General features: G+C 45.2%; 1 protein-coding gene across 1 annotated transcript in view; it reads left to right on the top strand.

The window, feature by feature from the left end:
• The first annotated feature begins 7,907 nt into the window (after positions 1 to 7,907).
• LOC125966786 (lymphocyte-specific protein 1-like) overlaps positions 7,908 to 22,168 on the top strand; it is a 28,055-nt gene continuing 13,794 nt past the window's right edge. The window contains exons 1-9 of the mRNA XM_049717233.2: positions 7,908 to 8,121; positions 11,642 to 11,773; positions 12,433 to 12,682; positions 12,826 to 12,920; positions 13,786 to 13,975; positions 14,530 to 14,652; positions 15,967 to 15,990; positions 17,066 to 17,107; positions 17,252 to 17,283. Of these exons, the coding sequence (XP_049573190.1) occupies positions 8,063 to 8,121; positions 11,642 to 11,773; positions 12,433 to 12,682; positions 12,826 to 12,920; positions 13,786 to 13,975; positions 14,530 to 14,652; positions 15,967 to 15,990; positions 17,066 to 17,107; positions 17,252 to 17,283 (947 nt within the window). The 5' untranslated portion in view covers positions 7,908 to 8,062. The remainder of the gene's footprint in view (positions 8,122 to 11,641; positions 11,774 to 12,432; positions 12,683 to 12,825; positions 12,921 to 13,785; positions 13,976 to 14,529; positions 14,653 to 15,966; positions 15,991 to 17,065; positions 17,108 to 17,251; positions 17,284 to 22,168) is intronic.

Below are 22,168 nucleotides of genomic sequence, written 5' to 3'. Positions count from 1 at the left end.
TTTGGCGCCGTCATTCTTGGATTTTTGTCTATTAAAGTTGCAGCTTTTTCTTATTCTTTTTGTTGTCACAGGGTACGCAATCCGTGCAGCCTGATTGTTGTTTTCGGCTTATCACTTACAGTTTGTAGCTGTACCCTTGAGAGGTGTAAATCCCCCGGCAGCCGGAACTGAACAAGTGCAGAGAGATCAGCAGGCACCTCATGTTCAATACATAGACGCAAGAGATTAATGCATATAACATCCGTCCATCCATACAACCATGAAAGCTCAATCGGCCTACCAAGCATGTTTTTGCAATGTGGGAGGAAACCCTGTACCCTGGGAAAACCCACGCAGGCACAGGGAGAACATGCAAACACCTCACAGAGAGGCCCGTGGGTGGAATCGAACCTGCAACCGCTGTACTGTGAGGCAGACGTGCTAACCAGTCATTTACTATGCTGCATTAATATAACACACACTGACAAAAACAACAGCGGACTATTGTTCAACCAGCATTTTGTTTTATCAGTTTTGGCAAAACAAAAAGTGACAGATTTGACACATTGGTTGGGAAGGCAGTAGGGTATGTAGAATTAGCTGAGGCAGCAGTTTGGTTCTCTGTCAGGTTCAAACTGTTAGATTGTGTTGCTGTGGGGGTGTTGCTGTGGCAACGGTTTAGTGGAATGAATTTGAGTCAAGTTCCTCTGGGATATCAGGAGGCTAGCAAGCAAGCAAAAAAACTTATGTTTGAGTGCAAAACAAAATTGGCTGGAAATGCTTGGGTGACCTAATGTGCATCTGTGTGCTGGAGAAAAGCTCCACTTGTCTCATTCTTGCTGTTGGATCAAATAAGATCAGAGGAGTAGCATACATAGGCTATTCAACATTTGTATATCCACTGAAAAAGACAAATACACACGTCACAATTGAATATTTAATAATGTCAAAATAACTACATGAAGTGAGGATTTTGGAAAATAAAGGTGCTTGAACAGACTAACCAAAAGCTCCAGGGCCAATAACAAAAGATCCAGGTTTTGTTACGTGAGAGCCAATGGCAACTGTGCTGCCCATTAGGTGTTCGAGCTCCCTAGAAGGTAGTAAACCCCTTTTTATGTGGGGCTAGTGAGCACATAATCAACATCCATATCTGGAGAAAGGAGGGGAAAAATAATGTTGCTTTGTTCACTTTTTTCTTTTTACAAAAAGAGGTTTTGAAATTTATTTGGTGGACTGCATTATAAAACTGGGGTTGAACATGTGGAATAGTGCTGCAGTTTCTTTTATCTTGTCAAAATAGAGCACACAAATTGCACTTGTGTGTTTAAATATATACTATATGTTCATATATATGTATATGTATATATGTATGTGGCGGCTCGGTGGCACACTGGGTAGCACGTCCGCCTCACAGTTAGGAGGGTGCGGGTTCGATTCCACCTCCGGCCCTCCCTGTGCGGAGTTTGCATGTTCTCCCCGAGCCCGCGTGGGTTTTCTCCGGGCACTCCGGTTTCCTCCCACATCCCAAAAACATGCTTGGTAGGCCGATTGATCACTCCAAATTGTCCCTAGGTGTGAGTGCGAGTGCGAATGGTTGTTTGTCTCTGTGTGCCCTGCGATTGGCTGGCAACCGGTTCAGGGTGTCCCCCGCCTACTGCCCGATGCCGGCTGGGATAGGCTCCAGCACCCCCGTGGGGACTAAGCGGTTCAGAAAATGGATGGATGGATATATATGTATGTGTATATATATATATATATATATATATATATATATATATATATATATATATATATATATATAAAAATAAAAAAACTTTTCCTGACCCCCCGTGGGTGGTCTCTTTTCCCTTCAAGCTCGGGTCCTCTACCAGAGGCCTGGGAGCTTGAGGGTTCTACGCAGTATCTTTGCTGTTCCTAGTACTGCACTTTTCTGGACTGAGATGTCATGTTTTTCCTGGGATCTGTTTCAGCCACTCCTCCAGTTTGGGGGTTACTGCCACTAGTGCTCCAATGACCACAGGTACCACTGAAGTCTTAACTCTCCAGGTCTTCTCCAGCTGTTCTCTGAGCCCTTGATATTTCTCAAGTTTCTCATGTTCCTTTTTCCTAATGTTACCATCATTTGGGATGGCTATGTCAACCACAACGGCTTTCCTCTGCTCTTTGTCCACCACCACAATGTCCGGTTGGTTTGCCATTACCATTCTGTCTGTCTGGATCTGGAAGTCCCAGAGGATCTTGGCTTGGTCATTCTCTACCACCTTTGGAGATGTTTCCCACTTGGATCTTGGGACTTCCAGTCCATACTCTGCACAGATGTTCCTGTACACTATTCAAAGTCAGAGTCAAAGTCAGCTTTATTGTCAATTTCTCCACATGCCAAAGACACACAAAGAAACCGAAATTTCGTTCCCCCCTATCTCACGGTGACAAGACATGGCTCACAACAGACAAACAAGTAAACAAGTACAACAAAAGCGTGCTGAATAAATAATGAATAAATAACACAACAATAAATAAATAAATAAGAGGAGCAGAAAAAAAAGGAGCAAGTGCGCGTACAGCAGACATTCCCGAAAATAGCGCAACAGTGCCGCACGCTACGCAGAAGGGGGTAGCGAGTTCAGGGCCCTAACAGCCTGGAGAAAGAAGCTGTTGGCGAGTCTGGTGGTGCGGGAGCGCAGGCTCCTGTACCTCTTCCCAGAGGGCAGAAGGTCAAACAAAGAGTGAGCCGGGTGACTCACATCTCTGGCAATCGAGGTTGCCTTGCGGGCGAGATGGGAGGTGTAAATGTCCTTCAGGGAGGGGAGCGAAGCACCAATAATCTTACTAGCCGTATTCACTATGCGCTGCAGGGCCTTCAAGTTCTGTTCAGTGCAGTTACCACCCCAGACAGCGATGCAACTGGTGAGGACGCTACTTGGTTATGGCGCTCCATGTATGCTTTACCTGCCAGCATCTTACACCCTGCAGTTATGTGCTGGATTGTCTCAGGACCTTCTTTGCACAATCTACACCTGGGGTCTTGTCTGGTGTGGTAGATTTGGGCCTCTATTGCTCTGGTGCTCAAGGCCTGTTCTTGTGCAGCCAGGATCAGTGCCTCTGTGCTGTCCTTCAGACCAGCTCTTTCTAGCCATTGGTAGGATTTCTGGATATCAGCCACTTCAGCTATGTTTCGGTGGTACATCCCATGTAGGGGCTTGTCCCTCCAGCACCTCATCTTCCTTTGATGCCCATTGTCTGAGACATTCACTGAGCACGTGATCCGTTGGGGCCTTATCCCTGATGTACTTATGGATCTTGGATGTTTCATCTTGGATAGTGGCTCTCACGCTCGCTAGTCCTCGGCCTCCTTCTTTACGGCTAGTGTACAGTCTCAGGGTGCTGGACTTGGGATGGGACCCTCCATGCATGGTTAGGAGCTTCCGTGTCTTGATATCTGTGGTCTGTATATCTTCCTTTGGCTACCGTATGATTCCTGCAGGGTATCTGATTACTGGTAGGGCGTAGCTGTTAATGGCTAGGGACTTGTTCTTGCCGTTGAGCTGACTTCTTAGGACTTGCCTTACTCAATGGAGGTATTTGGCTGTGGCTGCTTTCCTTGTTTCCTCGTCAAGGTTGCCATTTGCCTGTGGAATTCCAAGGTATTTGTAGCTGTCCTCAATGTCTGCTATTGTTCCTTCTGGGAGTGAGACCCCCTCTGTGTGGATTACCTTTCCTCTTTTAGTCACCATGTGGCCACATTTCTCAAGTCCGAATGACATTCCGATGTCAGAGCTGTAGATCCTGGTAGTGTGGATCAGGGAGTCAATGTCCCGCTCGTTCTTAGCGTACAGCTTTACGTCATCCATGTAGAGGAGGTGGCTGATGGTGGCCCCATTCCTGAGTTGGTATCCATAGCCCGTCTTGTTGATTATTTGGCTGAGGGGGTTCAGTCCTATACAGAACAGCATTGGGGACAGAGCGTCTCCTTGGTATATACCACATTTGATAGTCACGTGTGCAAGTGGCTTGCCATTGGCTTCAAGTGTGGTTTTCCACTGTTTCATCGAGTTGGCGATGAAGGTTCTCAGAGTCCCATTGATGTTGTACAGCCGCAAGCATTCAGTGATCCAAGTATGTGGCATTGAGTCATATGCTTTCTTGTAATCAATCCAGGCAGCGCTCAGGTTGGTACGTCTGGACTGTTCTATCCACCAGGAGTTGATGTTTTGCTCCTCTGGTATTTTTACCAATCCCTTTCTGAGCAGTGCTCATGTATTGATCCATGTGCCCGCTGATCTTATCTGATATTATGCCCGACATCAGCTTCCATGTTGTGGAGAGGCAGGTGATTGGCCGGTAGTTGGATGGGACTGTACCCTTTGAAGGATCCTTCTGGATCAGGATCGTACGCCCTTGGGTTAGCCATTCAGGGTGAGTCCCATCCCTTAGCAGCTGGTTCATTTGCGCTGCCAGGCGCTCATGGAGAGTTGTAAGTTTCTTGAGCCAGTAGCTGTGGATCATGTTAGGGCCTGGTGCTGTCCAGTTTTTCATTCCTGAGACTCTTCTCTGGATGTCTGCCACTGTGATGGTTACTGGGTTCTGTTCAGGGAGCTTGCTGTGTTCCTTTCTCAGAGCCACCAGCCACTGTGCATCCTTCTTATGTGATGCCTCCTGCTCCCATATATCCTTCCAGTACTGTTCAGTTTCCAGCCTTGGTGGGTCTGCTCTGCTATTATTCCCCTGCCACTGAGCGTACACTTTCGCTGGTTGTGTTGTGAACAATCTGTTTATTCGTCTGGCTTCATTCTCTCTTGTGTACCTCTTTAGGCGGCTGGCCAAGGCTTGGAGTCTTTGTTTGGCAGTTTCGAGTGCTTCAGGTATGGGCATCTGGCTGTATTTCTTGGGAACTTGCTTTTTCATTGCACCTTTCTGGGCCTCTGTCATTTGGCTCACTTCTCTCCGTGCTATCTTGATTTTGGCCTCCAGCCTTCTCTTCCATGGTGGGCACTGTTGTGGTCGCATATGGTCATTCTTCTTGTAGCCAAGCATTTCTAGGATCACTGCTGTTGAGGTGTATATCAGCTCATTGGTTTCAGCGATGGTAGCTGTGGGAATTGTTGTCAGTGCTGCATTCACATCTTCTAGGAGACTTTCTGAGGGTACTTCACTTAGCCTCTGCAGTGTGTATCTAGGTTCCCGAGCATTCATTCTCACCGTGATCTTGTTCTTCAGGTCAGTTGCTGCCTCGTTCAGCTTGATTGTGCTTATTGGGGTTTCGTACCCAACCTCTGGACTTGTACATGGATTTAACTCGTCTCTGACCTGGTTCTCTGGTTGACCTTCGCTATGGCATTTGTGATAGAGGAGGATACTGACTCTGTTACCTCTTACATCACGAAGTGCATCGATGATGTGACTTGCTCGAAATCCGTCGTCACTCGAGCGAACTGGAAGCCGTGGCTGACAGGGGCTGTCCTCAGACTGCTGAGGGCCAGGGACAAGGCTTTCAGAGCGGGGGATGAGGCTGGCTTGAGGACAGCGAGGGCCGACCTGTCCCGAGGCATCAAAGAAGCGAAGAAGGCGTTCTCGTGCAAGGTCTCCACCCACTTCAAGGACAGCAAGGACGCACGTAGCCTTTGGCGGGGCATTCAGACCATCACGGACTACAAGCCCGCGCCGAGGAGCTGTGAGGGCGACGTCCGTCTGCTGAACGATCTGAACCGCTTCTTTGCTCGCTTCGACGCCCAGAACAGCACTTGCCCGCTGAAGAACACTCCCCCCCCCCACACGAGCAGCCCCTGCGCCTCTCTGCCGACGGTGTGAGGAGGGTGCTTGCCGCTATTGACACCCGTAAGGCGGCGGGCCCTGACAAGATCCCGGGTCGAGCGCTGAAGGACTGCGCTGGGGAGCTGTCAGGTGTCTTCACGGACATCTTTAACGTTTCCCTGCAGCAGGCCATCGTCCCCTCGTGTTTCAAGGCTGCCACCATCGTTCCTGTGCCGAAGAAAGAAAAGAAAGAAAACCTGCACCGTCCTGCTTCAATGATTACCGCCCCGTGGCACTGACGCCTATCATCATGAAGTGCTTTGAGTGGCTTGTCATGGAGCACATCAAATCCGTTCTCACACCCGCCATTGACCTTTTCCAGTTCGCGTACCGTGCCAAGCGGTCCTCTGAGGATGCCATCTGCTCTGCCCTCCACTCGGCCCTCACACACCTGGAGAGAAAGGACTCTTATGTGAGGTTGCTGTTTGTGGACTTCAGCTCTGCCTTCAACACCATTGTGCCGCAGCAACTCATCTGCAAACTCGACGAGCTGGGCCTCAGTACCTCCCTCTGCAACTGGCTACTGGACTTCCTCTGTCAGAGGCCTCAGGTGATGCGTGTTGGCGACAAAATCTCCGCCAGCATCACGCTGAGCACAGCTGCGTGCTCAGTCCATTGCTCTTCACCCTGCTGACGCATGATTGAACTGCGACCTACAGCGACAACTGCATAGTGAAGTTTGCTGACGACACGACTCTGGTGGGTCTCATCACGAAGGGCAACGAGACTCGGTACAGGTCGGAAGTTGACCTTCTGACCACGTGGTGCAGGGACAACAACCTCCTGCTGAACGTCGATAAGACCAAGGAAATTGTTGTTGACTTCTGGAAGGGTCACACAAAACACCTGCCGCTGATCATCGATGGTGCTGTGGTGGAGAGGGTGAGCTGCACCAAGTTCCTGGGGGTGCACATCAGTGAGGACCTCTCCTGGTCCGCAAACACCTCGTCACTGGCAAAGAAAGCTCAGCGACGCCTGTACTTCCTGCGGAAGCTCAGGCGTGCATGTGCTCCTCAGGCAGTCCTGTCTACATTCTACCGTGGCACCGTTGAGAGCGTCCTCACCAGTTGCATCGCTGTCTGGGGTGGTAACTGCACTGAACAGAACTTGGCCCTGCAGCGCATAGTGAATACGGCTGGTAAGATTATTGGTGCTTCGCTCCCCTCCCTGAAGGACATTTACACTTCCCATCTCGCCCGCAAGGCAACCTGGATTGCGAGAGATGTGAGTCACCCGGCTCACTCGTTGTTTGACCTTCTGCCCTCTGCGCTCCCGCACCACCAGACTCGCCAACAGCTTCTTTCACAAGGCTGTTAGGACCCTGAACTCGCTACCCGCTTCTGTGTAGCGTGCGGCACTGTTGCGCTATTTTCTGGAATGTCTGCTGTACGCGCACTTGCTCCTTTTTTGATCCTCTTATTTATTTATTTATTTATTTATTTATTTATTTATTTATTTATTTATTTATTTATTGTGTTATTTATTCATTATTTATTCAGCACACTGTTGTTATACTTGTTTACTTGTTTGTCTGTTGTGAGCCATGTCTTGTCACCGTGGGATAGGGGGGAACGAAATTTCGGTTTCTTTGTGTGTCTTTGGCATGTGGAGAAATTGACAATAAAGCTGACTTTGACTTTGATATATATATATATATATATATATATATATATATATATATATATATATATATATATATATATATATATATATATATAAACAATGGAAGTTGAGTGAGAAAAGCTGATCCTGTATTGTAGCAGATGCAGTACCATTTCACTTGGTGCAGATAATTGCCCTTAAACAAATGCAACTGTTCTGAATGGAATTAAGTTTCTCTCTCTCTCTCTCTCTCTCTCTCTCTCTCTCTCTCTCTCTCTCTCTCTCTCTCTCTCTCTCTCTCTCTCTCTCTCTCTTTCTCTCTCTCTTCACAACAATTTCCAAATGTACTGTAATATATACAATACAAACATTGCGATCATTGATCACAGTTTTTTTTGCAACAAACTCATCTTGCTTATCCTCTTGGGAGAGTCACATGACCCCTGTTGCTTAGGGAGGTTGGGCTCACTCAACACTTTGATGAAATTCTCACAGAGGGAGGGGTGAGCTGTTTCTGAACATAAAGACCTGACCATGATGGGCTACAGATACAGAGTTGGAGGACGAAGGGGGAAACTGTTGGAATAGTATTCCTGAGCCTGAACCAGGAGACCAGCTGGAGGCGTAAAAAAAATCAGGACAAAGAACAGAAGCAGGCCAATCCACCATGTCAGAGCCCATCAGAAGAAGAAACTCCAGCAGACAGCTGCTGCAAAACCTCATCCAGTGAGAAAAATATAAATATATTTTGTGCTGTTAGAATGACATTGCTAAAATAGTATTTTAAAGTATAGGATGGATCTAGTAATCATTTATTTTAATCGCCTCTGCTTTAAACTTTAAAAATAACGTGCATAAGATAGGAGTATCGTGATTAGATGGATACAAATGTCATTTAATGTGGTGATGATGATATAGAGCATATTCTTTTTCTACAAAAAAACTGAGAATCTGCAGCCATTACCTAAATCTCTTTATTTATAACTTAATTTGAGTAGATTTCAAAATGATGATGACATTTATTGTAGCTCTTCCTGAACTCAATGAGCAGACAAGACACTAAGATGGGTGCTTTACATTATTTACAGCTTATGAATAACTGCACATCATGAAAACTAAGCATAAACTATGAATTCCAACACCAGGACAAAATTTTGTCAAGTATATAACTATTTTTTTAAATATAAAGAGCAAAGGGGGAGCTAAATCAAAATTCACAAGGTAAGGCACTTGCATAAATAAATGCTTTGTTATCTTTAAGTTTGTGTTTTCAAATATAGACTTCTTGCTCATTTGTGTTTGATGGGCACTCTATTATAAAAACAGGCTGTGTGTTTTTCATTATCGCTGAGGTTTTTTTTTATCCTCAGTTATTGGTGGAAAATGTGTGTGACTTCACTCTGTTCTAGGCTCAATGGCGTCTTTTATAGTTGCAACTTCCCTTATGGCAATGACATCATCTGGCAGGCCCCATGAACTCCCTTCTGCTCAGCTGCACTCAACGCTCACCCCCGCAAAAGCATGATACAAACACTTGCACAAAATTCTATCTACTGCACAATGTATGTTGAGATTTTGCTTAATTTTAACTAATGTTAACAAAATATTTCTTAGGGCCTCTTTTAAGTCGAGGAATTCAATAACAATGGGCTCACACAGGCTCAAGTCAGAAATGACCTACCCGTTCTTCAAGCAAGGAACACAATGTTGTTACCATCTGGAGTGGTTTAGATGAAAGCTATCTGCCTTCTACTAAAAAAGTTTTCCCAACTTCTGTTTTATAATGTCTGCATTCAAGTTTAGCCGCTTCACTTAGATTACAAGTATTGTACTTTTCGGACTATAAGTCACAGTTTTTATCATAGTTTGGGTGGGGGGGGGACTTATTCTCAAGAGCGACTGATGTGTAATTATTCACAAATGTTTACTTGATCATTAACACATTACTGACTTACTAGTACAGTTGATCACTTCACATGTTATTTTCACTTTGAACTGCATGAGGGCGCACTATGGCTGTGGAATAATTGGAGCCTCACTGACAATGAGTTCCATTCACTGACTTGCGGAGTCAGGAGATTTTATGATTTGTAGTGACACAGATGGTTCGATAAACTTGTCATTTATGTTATAGTTATTTCATATATGGTTTATTTAGAGTAGCAACGTCTATGTCGGAAAAATACGGTAGTTTACATTCCGATTTTTTAATTATTTTATTTTCCAGAGTCATTGTCTGCTAATGGTTCACTCATCTGTCATGTACAGCCAGTGTGGGGATTTGTCAGGAACACCGGGAATATGAAGATGTATGGTTCTCTAATTTTATGGTTTCTTGTGATTGACTGGTGTCCAGTCTAGGGTGTATATAGTCTGTCTTTTGCCTGATGTCAGTAGGGATAAGGTTCAGCTTCCTTCAACTCCAAACAGGATAACAAGAGTGGAAAATTGATGGATGGATAAATGGATGCTGCTGTCTCTGTCGATTTAGTCAGCTGCATTCACACTCTCATTCACACAACCAGATGAGAATTCAATTCATGTTGTCAGAGGAGTAACCACTCATTTATTAATGACCAATCAATTCACAACTACTTTTTTTAATACATCCTTTGTCAGATATCAACCGTTCTTTGCTTGAGTAGCCCCTAATGTAAACCATAATCGTTGCCAAAATTCCACTTTCTTTCAATGACTAAACAATAATAATATCAATGAGCCATTCTCCGTGCTGTCTTTACTCCGACACAACATTCACAGACATTGAATGAACTTGCAGTAACCTTATGCTTGTTATAAATACAGTTGCCACTTGCAGCATTTTTTAATTCAATCATATCTAGGTCACCTCCCACTGTAATAATGACCATGTTTGACTCACTCAGCTCACCAGGGATTGCACCAGTGGGAGCTGATTTACTATGAATGCTATAAAATGAATTAAATTAAGGGTTAGGTTCAGCAACAGGGGGATTATGCTGAAACATCATAGCTAGAAATTTCATAACAAAAATCTGAATTGAGCAAGCTTTATTGGCCCATACTTAAAAGTAAATACTAAAAATATCTCAAAACACCAATGTCCTAAAAGAAACCTAAATACATTTTTAAATCAGCCCCCAAAACATATTTAGGTAGTCATAAAACTATCTCTGATTAAAATTGGTTGTTGATCAGTGTTGATGATTGAGATGGTTTTTGGAAAAGTTCTTTTGCTTATGATTCTGAGTAATTGCAGTGATAGCGCTGGAAAAGAAGCTACTGTATGTATCTCACAGTGTGCTTGTCTGAGCTTTGACTGACCTAGTTACTGAGGTGAGAAAAGTTCTTGATGATGTGGCCAGCTCTGCTGAGGTAGCGAGAGCTGGCAATGTCCTTCAGACTGGGTAGATTGAGAGCAACTGCGAAAAAAGGGAAGCGCCTTGACACCGATGAATGAGTCATATGTTGAACTGAATGCTTCCAATGTTTTGTTCGGTTTTCTCCATGGTCTCATAGCTTCCATTATGCAATAATGAGTTCCTGCTGAATCTTGTCCCCATTTCTCCGTTTGATCTTTTGACATCACTCATTATCTTGTAAACAGATGTACAAAACATCTGTCACTTGAATTCTAAACAAAGCCGTTGTTTTCTGAGGATTTCATCTCTGGAGGGAAAGTTGATGAGGTGTATACTAAATTTTGTTTCACAGATTCTCTGTCTGAAACTCTGCCAGAACTTCATGTGTGGAGTTTGCCTGGCAGCCAGGTCTGGTTCGTTACTATTATCGTTTAAGATCACAGAAATTCACAGGATCTTTAATTTACTGTTAACCACTAAGTTGAGACCACTGCAGATGGTTCAAACACCACAGCAGATGTGTCATAAAAAATATCGTTATAAAGTTCTTCCCATTGAAACTGACAGTTCTGATCTGTCACACATTTGTATATTTACCATTACATCATTGTAAAATGATTTGAGAGCAACACAGGACACAGAAACTACAGTGTTTGTGTGTGTGTGTGTGTGTGTGCGTGCGTGTGTGTGTGTGTGTGTGTGTGTGTGTGTGTGTGCGTGTGCGTGTGCGTGTGCGTGTGCGTGTGCGTGTGTGTGTGTGTGTGTGTGCGACCAAATTAGGCACTAGATGTTGGAAAACTTGCAAAGACTAGAAATTTTATTTTGTGTTGGGCAAATCAACTCAAGACTTCAAGAACTAATTTCTATCAGTTGTTGATTGTGCAATTGTATCTTGTTGGCTTCAGGGTGACGGTCCAGCGGAGCCTTGAGGATGCTGAGGAGCTGGAGCGAGAGCGCAGGAGGAGAACTAGGGAGAGGCAGAGAGACCAAGTGACGTCTCTGTCAATGCTTCAGCAGGAAAATAAACCAACAGGAGTGTAAGGCTTGCTACGCTTGAATTTGATCCTTTGTTCAGTTTACTGTATCGCCCAAATAAGTACAGAATTTGCTGACTTTTTGCATGATGAAAAAAAAACGATTGTTTGCGATTTTACCATTCTAATTTATTGTGACAATAATACACTAGTCAGTGACGTTTTAAATATGATAGAATCGTTTAAGCTTGGGCAATCTGCGTGTGAACCGATATGCCATGTGCGGTTGATTTTTTATTGTTAGTCAATGTTCTTTGGGCAGATATCATAATGTTGGTAATGTTATGCAGGGGAGGTTGGATTTGGTTCCCACAGTTAAGACTCAGACAAATGTTGCACCCTGGCGAAATAATGACCTAATCATTCTCAGAAAGAGACGCATAAATATCTGGCCACTTATTGAGCCAAGATGTCTGCTGCAAAATTGGCTCCCTTAAAGCAAAAAAACGGAGGTGGGCGTGTCAGAAACTTCTGCCAGTCAGTTATTCGCCAGCGTCATTATCTAGCCGAACCAAAACTGTCATGTCAGTCCGTCATCATAATTTTAACGGAACTTTAACTTGTGCTTGATTACAGGATGTGTTGCTTAATTTAAAAAAAAACAAAACAAAAAAAACTTAAATTCAATTACAGTGAATTTCTTTGACACTGCTATTCCACAGGTCGGATGAAGAAGTGAAGCCTAGTTGCTGCTTTGTTCAGGAGGAGGATGAGGGTTTCAGTGACTGGAGTCACAGGTTGGAGAACCGTAATGTTCTTCGGGACTTCAGGGTCAAGACACAAGAACCTTCATCATTTCAGTGGGAAGCAGGCATCAATAAAGAGAAACAACAGAATGATGAAGAGCAAGAGGAATGGCAGCCAAAACAGAGGGCTCATGGGCTGCAGTCCACTAGAAGCCCTCCACTGAGCGTATGTCAATTTTCTTCTTCTTTCACTTTAATGGTTACTTTTCTGTCACAAATCTGTCAGGAAAATGTTTGACATCATGCTTTGTTTTCCTTGAATTGATTTTTGACTGAAATCAAATCCAACTGAATTTTCTTTCATTTTAGAAAAGAGAAGTGTTTCAGACAAATGATCCAAGACGACAGCAGGCTAGCGACCCTCCAACAGACACAATGCCCTACTTAACGACTGGAAGGATGAGGTTACAATGTGTTCAGTTATTGTGTAAAAGTGCTTTTAGAATTTGGCTCAAGGTATTCCTCTTCTTCTGCTGGTGCATTAATTTAGCTTGTTTTCAGAACACAGGTTTTTCTTTTTTGGCTTTTGACAAATTTAATCTTTTTTGGCATAGGTTTGATGAAATTAAATTAGACTTACACCGACTTCACACCAACTTGGTTAAATAATGTAGTTGTCTTTTTAACCAATTGCATGCTCAAGGAAATCCAATAGTTGGCAGGGGATAGATACATTCTGACCATCTACAACAGGGGTGTCAAACTCATTTTTTTCACGGGGCGCATTTTAGTTATAGCTTCTTTCGGAGGGCCATTATGACTGTCAACCCAAATAAATGTATGAGTACCTCATATTATATACAGTAAAAGCTACAAAACAAAGTGACAAATAACTCGTTTTCAAATCAGACTGGTAAAAACTGGTCAAATATGAAAGAAAAAAGATATTATTAAAAGTGAAGACAATTTGCAATTCTAGTAATGACACGAATTTGATGCACAATTTTTCTTCGCGGGCCACATAAAATGATGTGGCAGGCCGTATCTGGCCCCCGGGCCTTGAGTTTGACACGTGTGATCTACAATCAAGCATTTTCAGTTAACGGATCCTACCTGGCATTAATCAGAACCATATAATACCAAAAATAAACAATAGAATAATAAAAATAATTGTGAAAAATCCTGAATAACCTCAAATCTTTATTAACCTTTAAATATAAATGGTCTTGCATGATTCGAGTAGCTCAAGTTCGAGACAGCAATATGAAAAGTCCATGCAACTAAAGTAAAGCCTATTATTTTTTGCATTATTTTTATTATCCTCAACAGTCACGAGGTGTGCAAGGTGAAGCAAGACGAAAAAGAGGTGCATCAGATTTTGCAGAACGAGTGGAGAGCTGGCGCTAGCGGTAACAAACCAACATACGAAGTTGATCAAGAAGAGGATCTCAACTTCACACATGAAGGGATGAAGGACAGGCTTGCAGAGTTTGAGAGAAACCAAAAGCTGACAGAAAAGGTCAGTTTTAAAATATCACTTGGCTACAAAGTGGACAATTGTAACTTGTTATCGGATTTTAGAAGACATTCACCTCATACATTACTGCAGGCATGACACAATATACCAAAGCCTGCCAGTTCGCTAAATGGTCAATTTGTAAATGTGGAAAACTTTACCTCTCATAAATTGAGGAACATGAGCTTATTCTTGTTATCCAGCTACACATGGCCTGGTTCACTTAATTGGCTTTAAATCAAGAGCAGTAAATGAGAAGAATGAGGAATTTGTCTTGGCGATAACTTCAACGAATGACAGAAGTCATTAGACTTGGAATGGCACTGTAAAATATATTTTTTTAAAAGGTACGTGCAAAGGTGTGTGGTGGAGGGAATAGTGAATTTAGACACTAGTACATTTTTGTGCTCTAAACTGGAGGTGTAAATCAACCAGACAGAAAATAGCACAAGGCAAGCATGAACACAACGGAGTAAAAACATGTCAAACGATTAAAGCTACAAGTCATAATCTTTTGAATACTAATTGATGAAATTTATGTCTTGTGTTTGTTGTAGAGGTCAAAGGAAGAAGAACACAGAAGTGATGACGATAAAAGCAGGCCGTCCGGCCTTTCTGTTTACAGCAATGAAGATGATGAGACATTAAACTGCTATGGAGCCATGAGCCCAACATTCAAGGTACGGAGAAAAATAAGAGTATGTAATGCAGATACCGAGAGAAGTTCAAAGACAAAGGTTGAGGGTCCTTGGTGGTTATGAGTGGCAATTTATTGGTCACTGCAACAGCAAATGAAAACTAGAAATAAAATATAGTGTGAGGTGATAAGCTTCCTCCAAATCTTCTTTACCTCAGTTGTCAGGTTCGAAGTGCTAACTGAATATCTGTATAAAAGAAAAGGATCAGCAGACAAACACAAGTGAGGCAGAATATTGAGTTTTCTCGCGAGGAGTGAGATACAGATTGCTTTCTACAATCTGACTACACTAAAAATTTGTTTACACTCCTCGCTCTTTTTATTTGGAATGCCCTACCCACAGTGTGAGACGATTAGCCCCTGAGGGTGAGGGGAAAAAAAGGATTGCGGGCTTCGTCTCGTAAGAAAAGAAACAAAAAGTAATGCACAAAGTGTTGCGTGCAGATATGGCTATATCAGCAAAAGAGTTTAAGCAATATTCCGAGAGATAAAAAGAGAAAGTGATGTTCTTTAAGGAAGATCAGAAGGTTCATGGCGCATCGTTTGACGTGTTGTTTTCACGATCTGTTCTAGTGGGTGTCATTTTTCTGCTGAGATGTCAGCGGTATCTTGTTTGACACAACCGTCATCTCGCCCCTGACCCAGCCGTAATCCTTCTGTTCTGTTGCACAAGATAAGAATAAGCAAGTCAAAGCAGCAAGCAGACTGAGCAGTAACATTATGAATAAGTACTCATTAGAGAACGCATGATAACATATATATATATATATATATATATATATATATATATATATATATATATATATATATATATATATATATATATATATATATATACGCACACGCACACGCGCACACACACACACACACACACACACACACACAATTTTTCTAACATCAGTAGTCACTCATCTCTGGTTTAGGATGCAAATGATGAATCTATGGTAAGGCTCCCATCAATTAACATGCTGTCATGCTTTGAACTCTCATTCTAAAATAAATAGATTTTAAATGAACCCCCGAAAGTTTGTGTATAACACAAGTGACAAAGATGAAAACAAAGAATATTGTCGTTATAATTATAGTTTTAAATAGTTTCATCAACATAAGGTGTAGTGTCAGTTAAAGCATTCTCATTCTTTTATTTCATTTATGAATATGTTATTTTTTTCAATTTTAGTTTTATTTTTTTTGTTAATTTTGGTTAATTACTTTTTGATGGCAGTTTGTGTAATAAAGTGTCACTGTTCATGTTAATGGTGACAAACATTCTCTCTTATGCTGCTTCTTCCAACAGAAACTCCTCATTCAGTTTTACCCAGTAAGTCCCTTTTCGTCCTCATATTGTTGTGTGAAGAAGATGGTGGATCAGTGTGTATGACCTGATGGTAACGCTTTCAAAGAACCCAACACAAGCATGTCCGATAAGCAAACTGTTTGTAGTTAGTGAAGTTGCCCTCCAGGAACATGACAGCATCTTTAATTGTTCAAACATCCTGCTAAGCAGTTTGTTCAGATGGATGTGTTTAAGTGAAAAAGGATGCCTTAGTCATAGTCCATAATTGGAATTGGAAACTCTCTTTCCTAATTCACATTAAGCATAACACAACATATGTATAACACAGCTGTCATGGAATTCTGTTTTGTTTCAAATAGAGTTTGTCTGACAGAAAATAACACTGCACATAGTTTTTGAAACATGGCAGTTTTACAATATTTGTCTTTTCTTTTCTTCATTTTACAACACATGTGTCAATTGTGGTACAAAATCTAAAGAGACATTTACAGTACTTTACATTTCACCACGATTGCTACTTAAAGCATATGTGAACATGTTCCTTAGTGAAACCAGATGGTGGTTAGACCATAATTGGAATAGAGAAAGCTGTTTCCTCATTCACATGAAGTCCAACTTATAACAGCTGTCTAACCGAATTTTGTCTTGTTTCAAATACCATTTGAGTTATTTCACTACAATCCCATGTCTGACAGAAAAATAACACTGTTCGTATATCATCCAACATTTTGGCTAGCTGTTGGACTATCTATGTTTTTTTTATAGTTATAAAAAGTATAGAAATAAACCATTTCAGCACTATCACTACCTATACATTTATACATGACAGCCTAAATCCAGGTAAAAAGAGTGTGAGCGATGACCTGAAGCAGGCCGTTTACCTTAGATGCACTTTAAATCAAGGAGTGTTATGCTGACATACAGCTTCCCGGTATTTATTGAATAAATGTCATGAGGCAATCAAAAGGTGCAATAATATAAAGCTGTGCCAAAGAGGGTATGCACGTAAGTCCCATGTGATTTGTTGCCATAGCAAAGATAAATAGGGAAACTGAGCGGAAATTTGACATGCATCTTAGGACACTGTTTCTCTGTATAGGATGAGGCGAAGAGCAGAATACCAACAGATGGTAAATGTGTGGTAAGTTAAGATCAAATATCTTCATTAGATGACTAGCTCAGAGTCTTTTTTTATTACTTGGTGCTTCTATTCTTGTTTTGTTTTCCTCATTTTCACAAAACACTGCCTAACCCTAATAACGGTCCCTTGTCACATTTTTTTCAGATCACCGAGCGAACTGAATCTCTGCGAAAGAGGTGGGTTAAGTGTAATTCATACGGCATGAAAATCGCTAGTTACCTGGGAGGTCGGAAAATTTGCATTTCTGGCAATCAGTTGAAATATTGGGAATTTACAATAATTCATCCGAATCAACACGGAATTTAAAATAATTTAGTTTACTCTAAAAGGGAAATTAAATGTATATGGTGACACCCGCCCTTCTGTATTTCATTGTACTGTCAGGCCGGGAACAAGGCGAAGGACTCGGATGCAGAGTCGTTTCTATCTTGGATTTATTCCAGCAAGCACACAGAGCGAAAGTACAAATCAAATCGCCTCTTGCGAGGGAAAACACGTGGCAAAAAGTACAAACAAAAGGCGTCGCACTGAGGCGAGTCAAAAGGCTAAAAGTACAAATCAAAACGCCTCTTACGAGGGAAAACGCGTAGCAAAAAGTACCAACTAAAGGAGTCGCACTGGGGCGAGACAAAAAGGCGATGGAGACCAAGGCACAAACAAAAGCGTCGCTCGGTGGCGAGACAAAAAGGAGGGTTCGTTCAGAGAGTTCAGGCATTAAGGGATCGCTGGTGGTCGGGACGAGGCAAGACACACTGGCACAAGACAAGGGGAAGACACAGACTAAATACACACAAAAGGGCGGGGACACAGGTGATGACAATTAGTATCGATTACGCAGGTGCGCACAATCGGGATCAGGGAAGACAAGACAACCAACACCGAGGAAGGAAACACAAACTGAACCGGAAGGAACGACAAAATAAAACCGGAAGTAAAATTACGACATCGACGAGACAGAAACCCGGAAAAATAAACGCGACCGCATGACAGAACCCCCCCCCCTAGGGCCGGATCCCAGACGGCCCAGGAGCCCCAGGGTGAGCCGCATAAAAGTCCTCAAAAAGTCCCGGGTCCAAAATATAACTAGGCGGCACCCATTGCCGCTCCTCCGGCCCATAACCCTCCCAGTCCACCAGGTACTGCCAGCCCCGGCCTCTTCTGCGCACATCCAATAGTTCTTTAACGGTGTAGGCCGTCCCACCTCCCACAGTCCGCGGAGGCGGAGGGGGCGCAGGATCTGGCACCAACGGACTGTCCACCACCGGCTTGACCTTCCCAACGTGAAAGGTGGGGTGGACTGCAAGGGACCTGGGCAAGCGGAGACGCACCGCGGCCGGGTGCACGACCTTGGCGATGGGGAACGGACCCACGAAGCGAGGCGCCAGTTTCCTGGAGTCCCCCCGGTGGGGAAGATCCTTGGCGGATAGCCAGACACGTTGACACCTCTGGTACACGGGCGCCGGACGTCTCCTCCGGTCAGCCATCCGCTTGACCCGGTCCCCCTGTCGGACCAGCGTGGCCCGAGCCGCCGACCAGACGCGACGACAGCGGCGCACCAAGGCGTGGGCTGAAGACACCGTCACCTCCGGCTCACTGTCAGGGAAGACAGGGGGCTGGTAGCCATACACACACTTGAAGGGGGACATACCTGTAGTCGTGGTGGGCAGGGAGTTGTGGGCATACTCCACCCAGGAGAGGTTCTTGCTCCACGAGGAGGGGTTCTGGGAGACCAGGCAGCGGAGACTTGTCTCCAACTGCTGGTTAATACGTTCCGTCTGTCCGTTTGCCTCCGGGTGATAGCCTGACGTGAGACTCACGGTTGCCCCTATGAGCCTGCAAAACTCCCGCCAAAACCTGGATACGAATTGGGGCCCTCTATCGGAAACAATGTCTTTCGGGAACCCATGAACCCGGAATATGTGGTCCATCATCACGGTGGCCGTTCGTTTAGCGGACGGGAGCTTGGGCAAGGCGATAAAGTGAGCCATCTTTGAAAATCTATCCACCACTGTGAGTATGGTGGTTCGCCCATGCGAGGTCGGAAGCCCGGTGACGAAGTCCATGGATATCTCCGCCCATGGGCGCGAAGGAATGGGTAGGGGATGCAGCAACCCCATACGGGCGCCGTGGGAGTTCTTATTCCGGGCGCAGACGGGACAGGCTGCAACGTATTCATTGACGTCTGCCCTCATGGAGGGCCACCAGAATCGCTGCTGGATTACAAACAGCGTTCGGCGCATGCCCGGATGGCAGGAGAGTCTGGAGGTGTGAGCCCAATGGATGACTTGGGATCGTAATTGAGCAGGGACAAATAGTCGGTTCTCAGGGCAACCACTAGGGGGTGGCTTGTTACCATTGGCCCGCTGTACCCGGCCTTCGATAGGCCAGGTCACTGCTCTAACCAGGCAATGAGAAGGCAGGATGGTTTCGGGCTTCTTAATTTCTGGATCCGAGTTGAAAACACGGGAGAGGGCGTCAGGCTTGGTGTTCTTGGTTCCCGGTCTGTAGGACAGAGTGAAGTTAAAACGATTGAAAAAAAGTGACCAGCGGGCTTGGCGTGAATTCAGTCTCTTAGCTGACTTTATGTATTCTAAATTTTTATGGTCTGTCCAGACCAAAAAAGGCTGCTGTGCTCCCTCTAACCAATGTCTCCATTCTTCTAATGCCAGCGTGACTGCCAACAGTTCGCGATCCCCCACATCATTATTCTGTTCGGCGGGCGTCAGCCGTCGAGACAGGAACGCGCACGGATGGAGCTTGTTGTCGCTCTTGGCCCTCTGTGAAAGGATGGCACCTACTCCTTGATTGGAGGCGTCCACCTCCACCACAAACTGCCGCGACGGATCAGGAAGCGTGAGGATGGGAGCGGTGCTGAAACGGTTCTTTAGCTCCTGGAAGGCCGCCTCCGCCTCTGCTGACCAGCGGAAGGGGACTTTAGGAGACGTGAGCGCGTGCAAGGGAGCCGCTGTGGCACTGAAGCCCTTGATGAACCGCCGATAAAAATTGGCAAAGCCCAGGAATTGCTGCACCTTCCTGCGTGAGTCAGGGGTAGGCCATTCCGTTACCGCGCTTACTTTCGCCGGGTCCATCTCTACCTTGCCCGGGGCTACGATGAAGCCGAGAAAAGAAACGGTGCTCTTGTGGAATTCACTTTTCTCGGCCTTTACGTATAGTTGGTGTTCAAGGAGTCGTTGCAACACCGTCTCGACGTGAACCCTATGGGTCTTCAGATCTGGGGAATAAATCAAAATATCGTCCAAATATACGTACACAAACCGGTCCAAACAGTCTCTCAAAACATCGTTTATCATGGCCTGAAACACAGCGGGAGCATTGGTGAGGCCAAATGGCATGACGAGGTATTCAAAATGTCCTCGATGGGTGTTGAACCCTGTCTTCCATTCGTCCCCTTCCCGGATGCGCACCAGATGGTAGGCGTTGCGCAGATCTAACTTTGTGAACACCCGGGCTTGCTGTAATTGGTCGAACACGGTCGACATCAGTGGGAGCGGATACCGATTCTTGATGGTGATCTGATTGAGGGGACTATAATCAATGCAGGGACGTAGGGTGCCGTCCTTCTTGCCCACGAAAAAGAACCCCGCCCCCGCAGGCGACGACGATGGTCGAATCAGTCCTGCTTGCAGGGAGGAGTCTATATATTCATTCAAGGTTTGCTTCTCAGGTCCCGAAAGAGAATAAAGCCTCCCCTTGGGTATAGTTGAACCCGGCAGGAGGTCAATGGCGCAATCATACGGACGGTGGGGAGGCAGAGAGGTAGCCTTGGCCTTGCTGAATACCTCGGCCCATTGGTGGTAACACGCAGGGACCCTGGTTAGGTCTGGGGTTGGCGCGTCTGGAGCAGGAGGCACAGGGCGCGGGTTAGACTTGATACAGGAATCATGACAGTCGGACCCCCATCCCGTTATTTCCCCTGATCCCCAGTCTATAGCGGGGTTGTGGCGTTGAAGCCATGGATACCCGAGAATGAGAGGGTTCATTGGAGAGGTCACGACATGTAGCCGTATGTTCTCCTGGTGGGGACCAATTGACAGCGAGACTGGTTCTGTTATGTGAGTTATCTCAAAGAGTGCCTGTCCATTGAGTGCCTTGGCTTTCACGGGAGTGTTCAGTAGCTCAGTCTTTACCCCCCACCGGCGAGCAAATGCCCAGTCTATCAAGCTTTCGTCCGCTCCGGAGTCTATTAATACTTCGAGTTCTATTTCTCTTCCCAACTGTGTAATCCTGCCCTTGGGGAGCACTCGCCCCGGGGACAGAGCCGCAGAGAAGGCGCTTACCTTCAGGGTCCTCCTCACTGGACAGGAGAGAAGGAGGTGTCCGAGCTCGCCGCAGTAGTAGCATCTTCCCTCTCGGCGCCGCCGTAACTTCTCCTCCTCTGTTAACTTAGCTCTGCCCAACTGCATCGGTTCTGGCTCCTGGCGCTGCCGATCCCCATACAGCCTGGAGTGGTGAACGTCAGTGCCGGCTACTGGGACGAAGGCGGGGGCGTTGCTGCGTCGGTGCTTCCTCCACTCTTGCAGCCGGTTGTCAGTGCGGATAGCCAGAGCGATGAGGGCGTCGAGGTCGGTGGGAAGGTCTAAGGGGATTAGCTGATCCTGTATGGGTCCAGACAGGCCCCGGAGGAAGATGTCATATAGTGCCGCCGCGTTCCACCCGCTCACCGCGGCCAGCGTGCGGAACCGGATGGCGTAGTCTCCGACGGTGTCTTGTCCCTGGACTATCTGACAGAGTTGGCGAGCATTGTCTCGGTCAGCGGAGATTGGATCGAACACCGTTCGCAGGGCCTGGATGAAAGCGGGGAGAGAGCGACAGGAGATGGATTCCCTGGCCCATTCCGCGGTGGCCCACGTGCGGGCCCTTCCCGTCAGGTATGATACCATGTAGGCCACCTTGGGGCGCTCGGTGGGGAAATCTGCTGGGGAACTCTCAAAATGCATCTCGCATTCTGTAATAAAGGCCCGGCTAAGGCCGGGTTCTCCGGAGTAGCGCTCTGGAGGAGCCAGTCTGGCACTGCCAGTCATGGGAGCTATTGCAAGGGGA

The sequence above is a fragment of the Syngnathus scovelli genome, chromosome 4, assembly GCF_024217435.2.
Source record: "Syngnathus scovelli strain Florida chromosome 4, RoL_Ssco_1.2, whole genome shotgun sequence".
Classification (NCBI taxonomy): Eukaryota; Metazoa; Chordata; class Actinopteri; order Syngnathiformes; family Syngnathidae; genus Syngnathus; species Syngnathus scovelli.
This window is presented reverse-complemented; position numbering and strand designations above follow the sequence as displayed.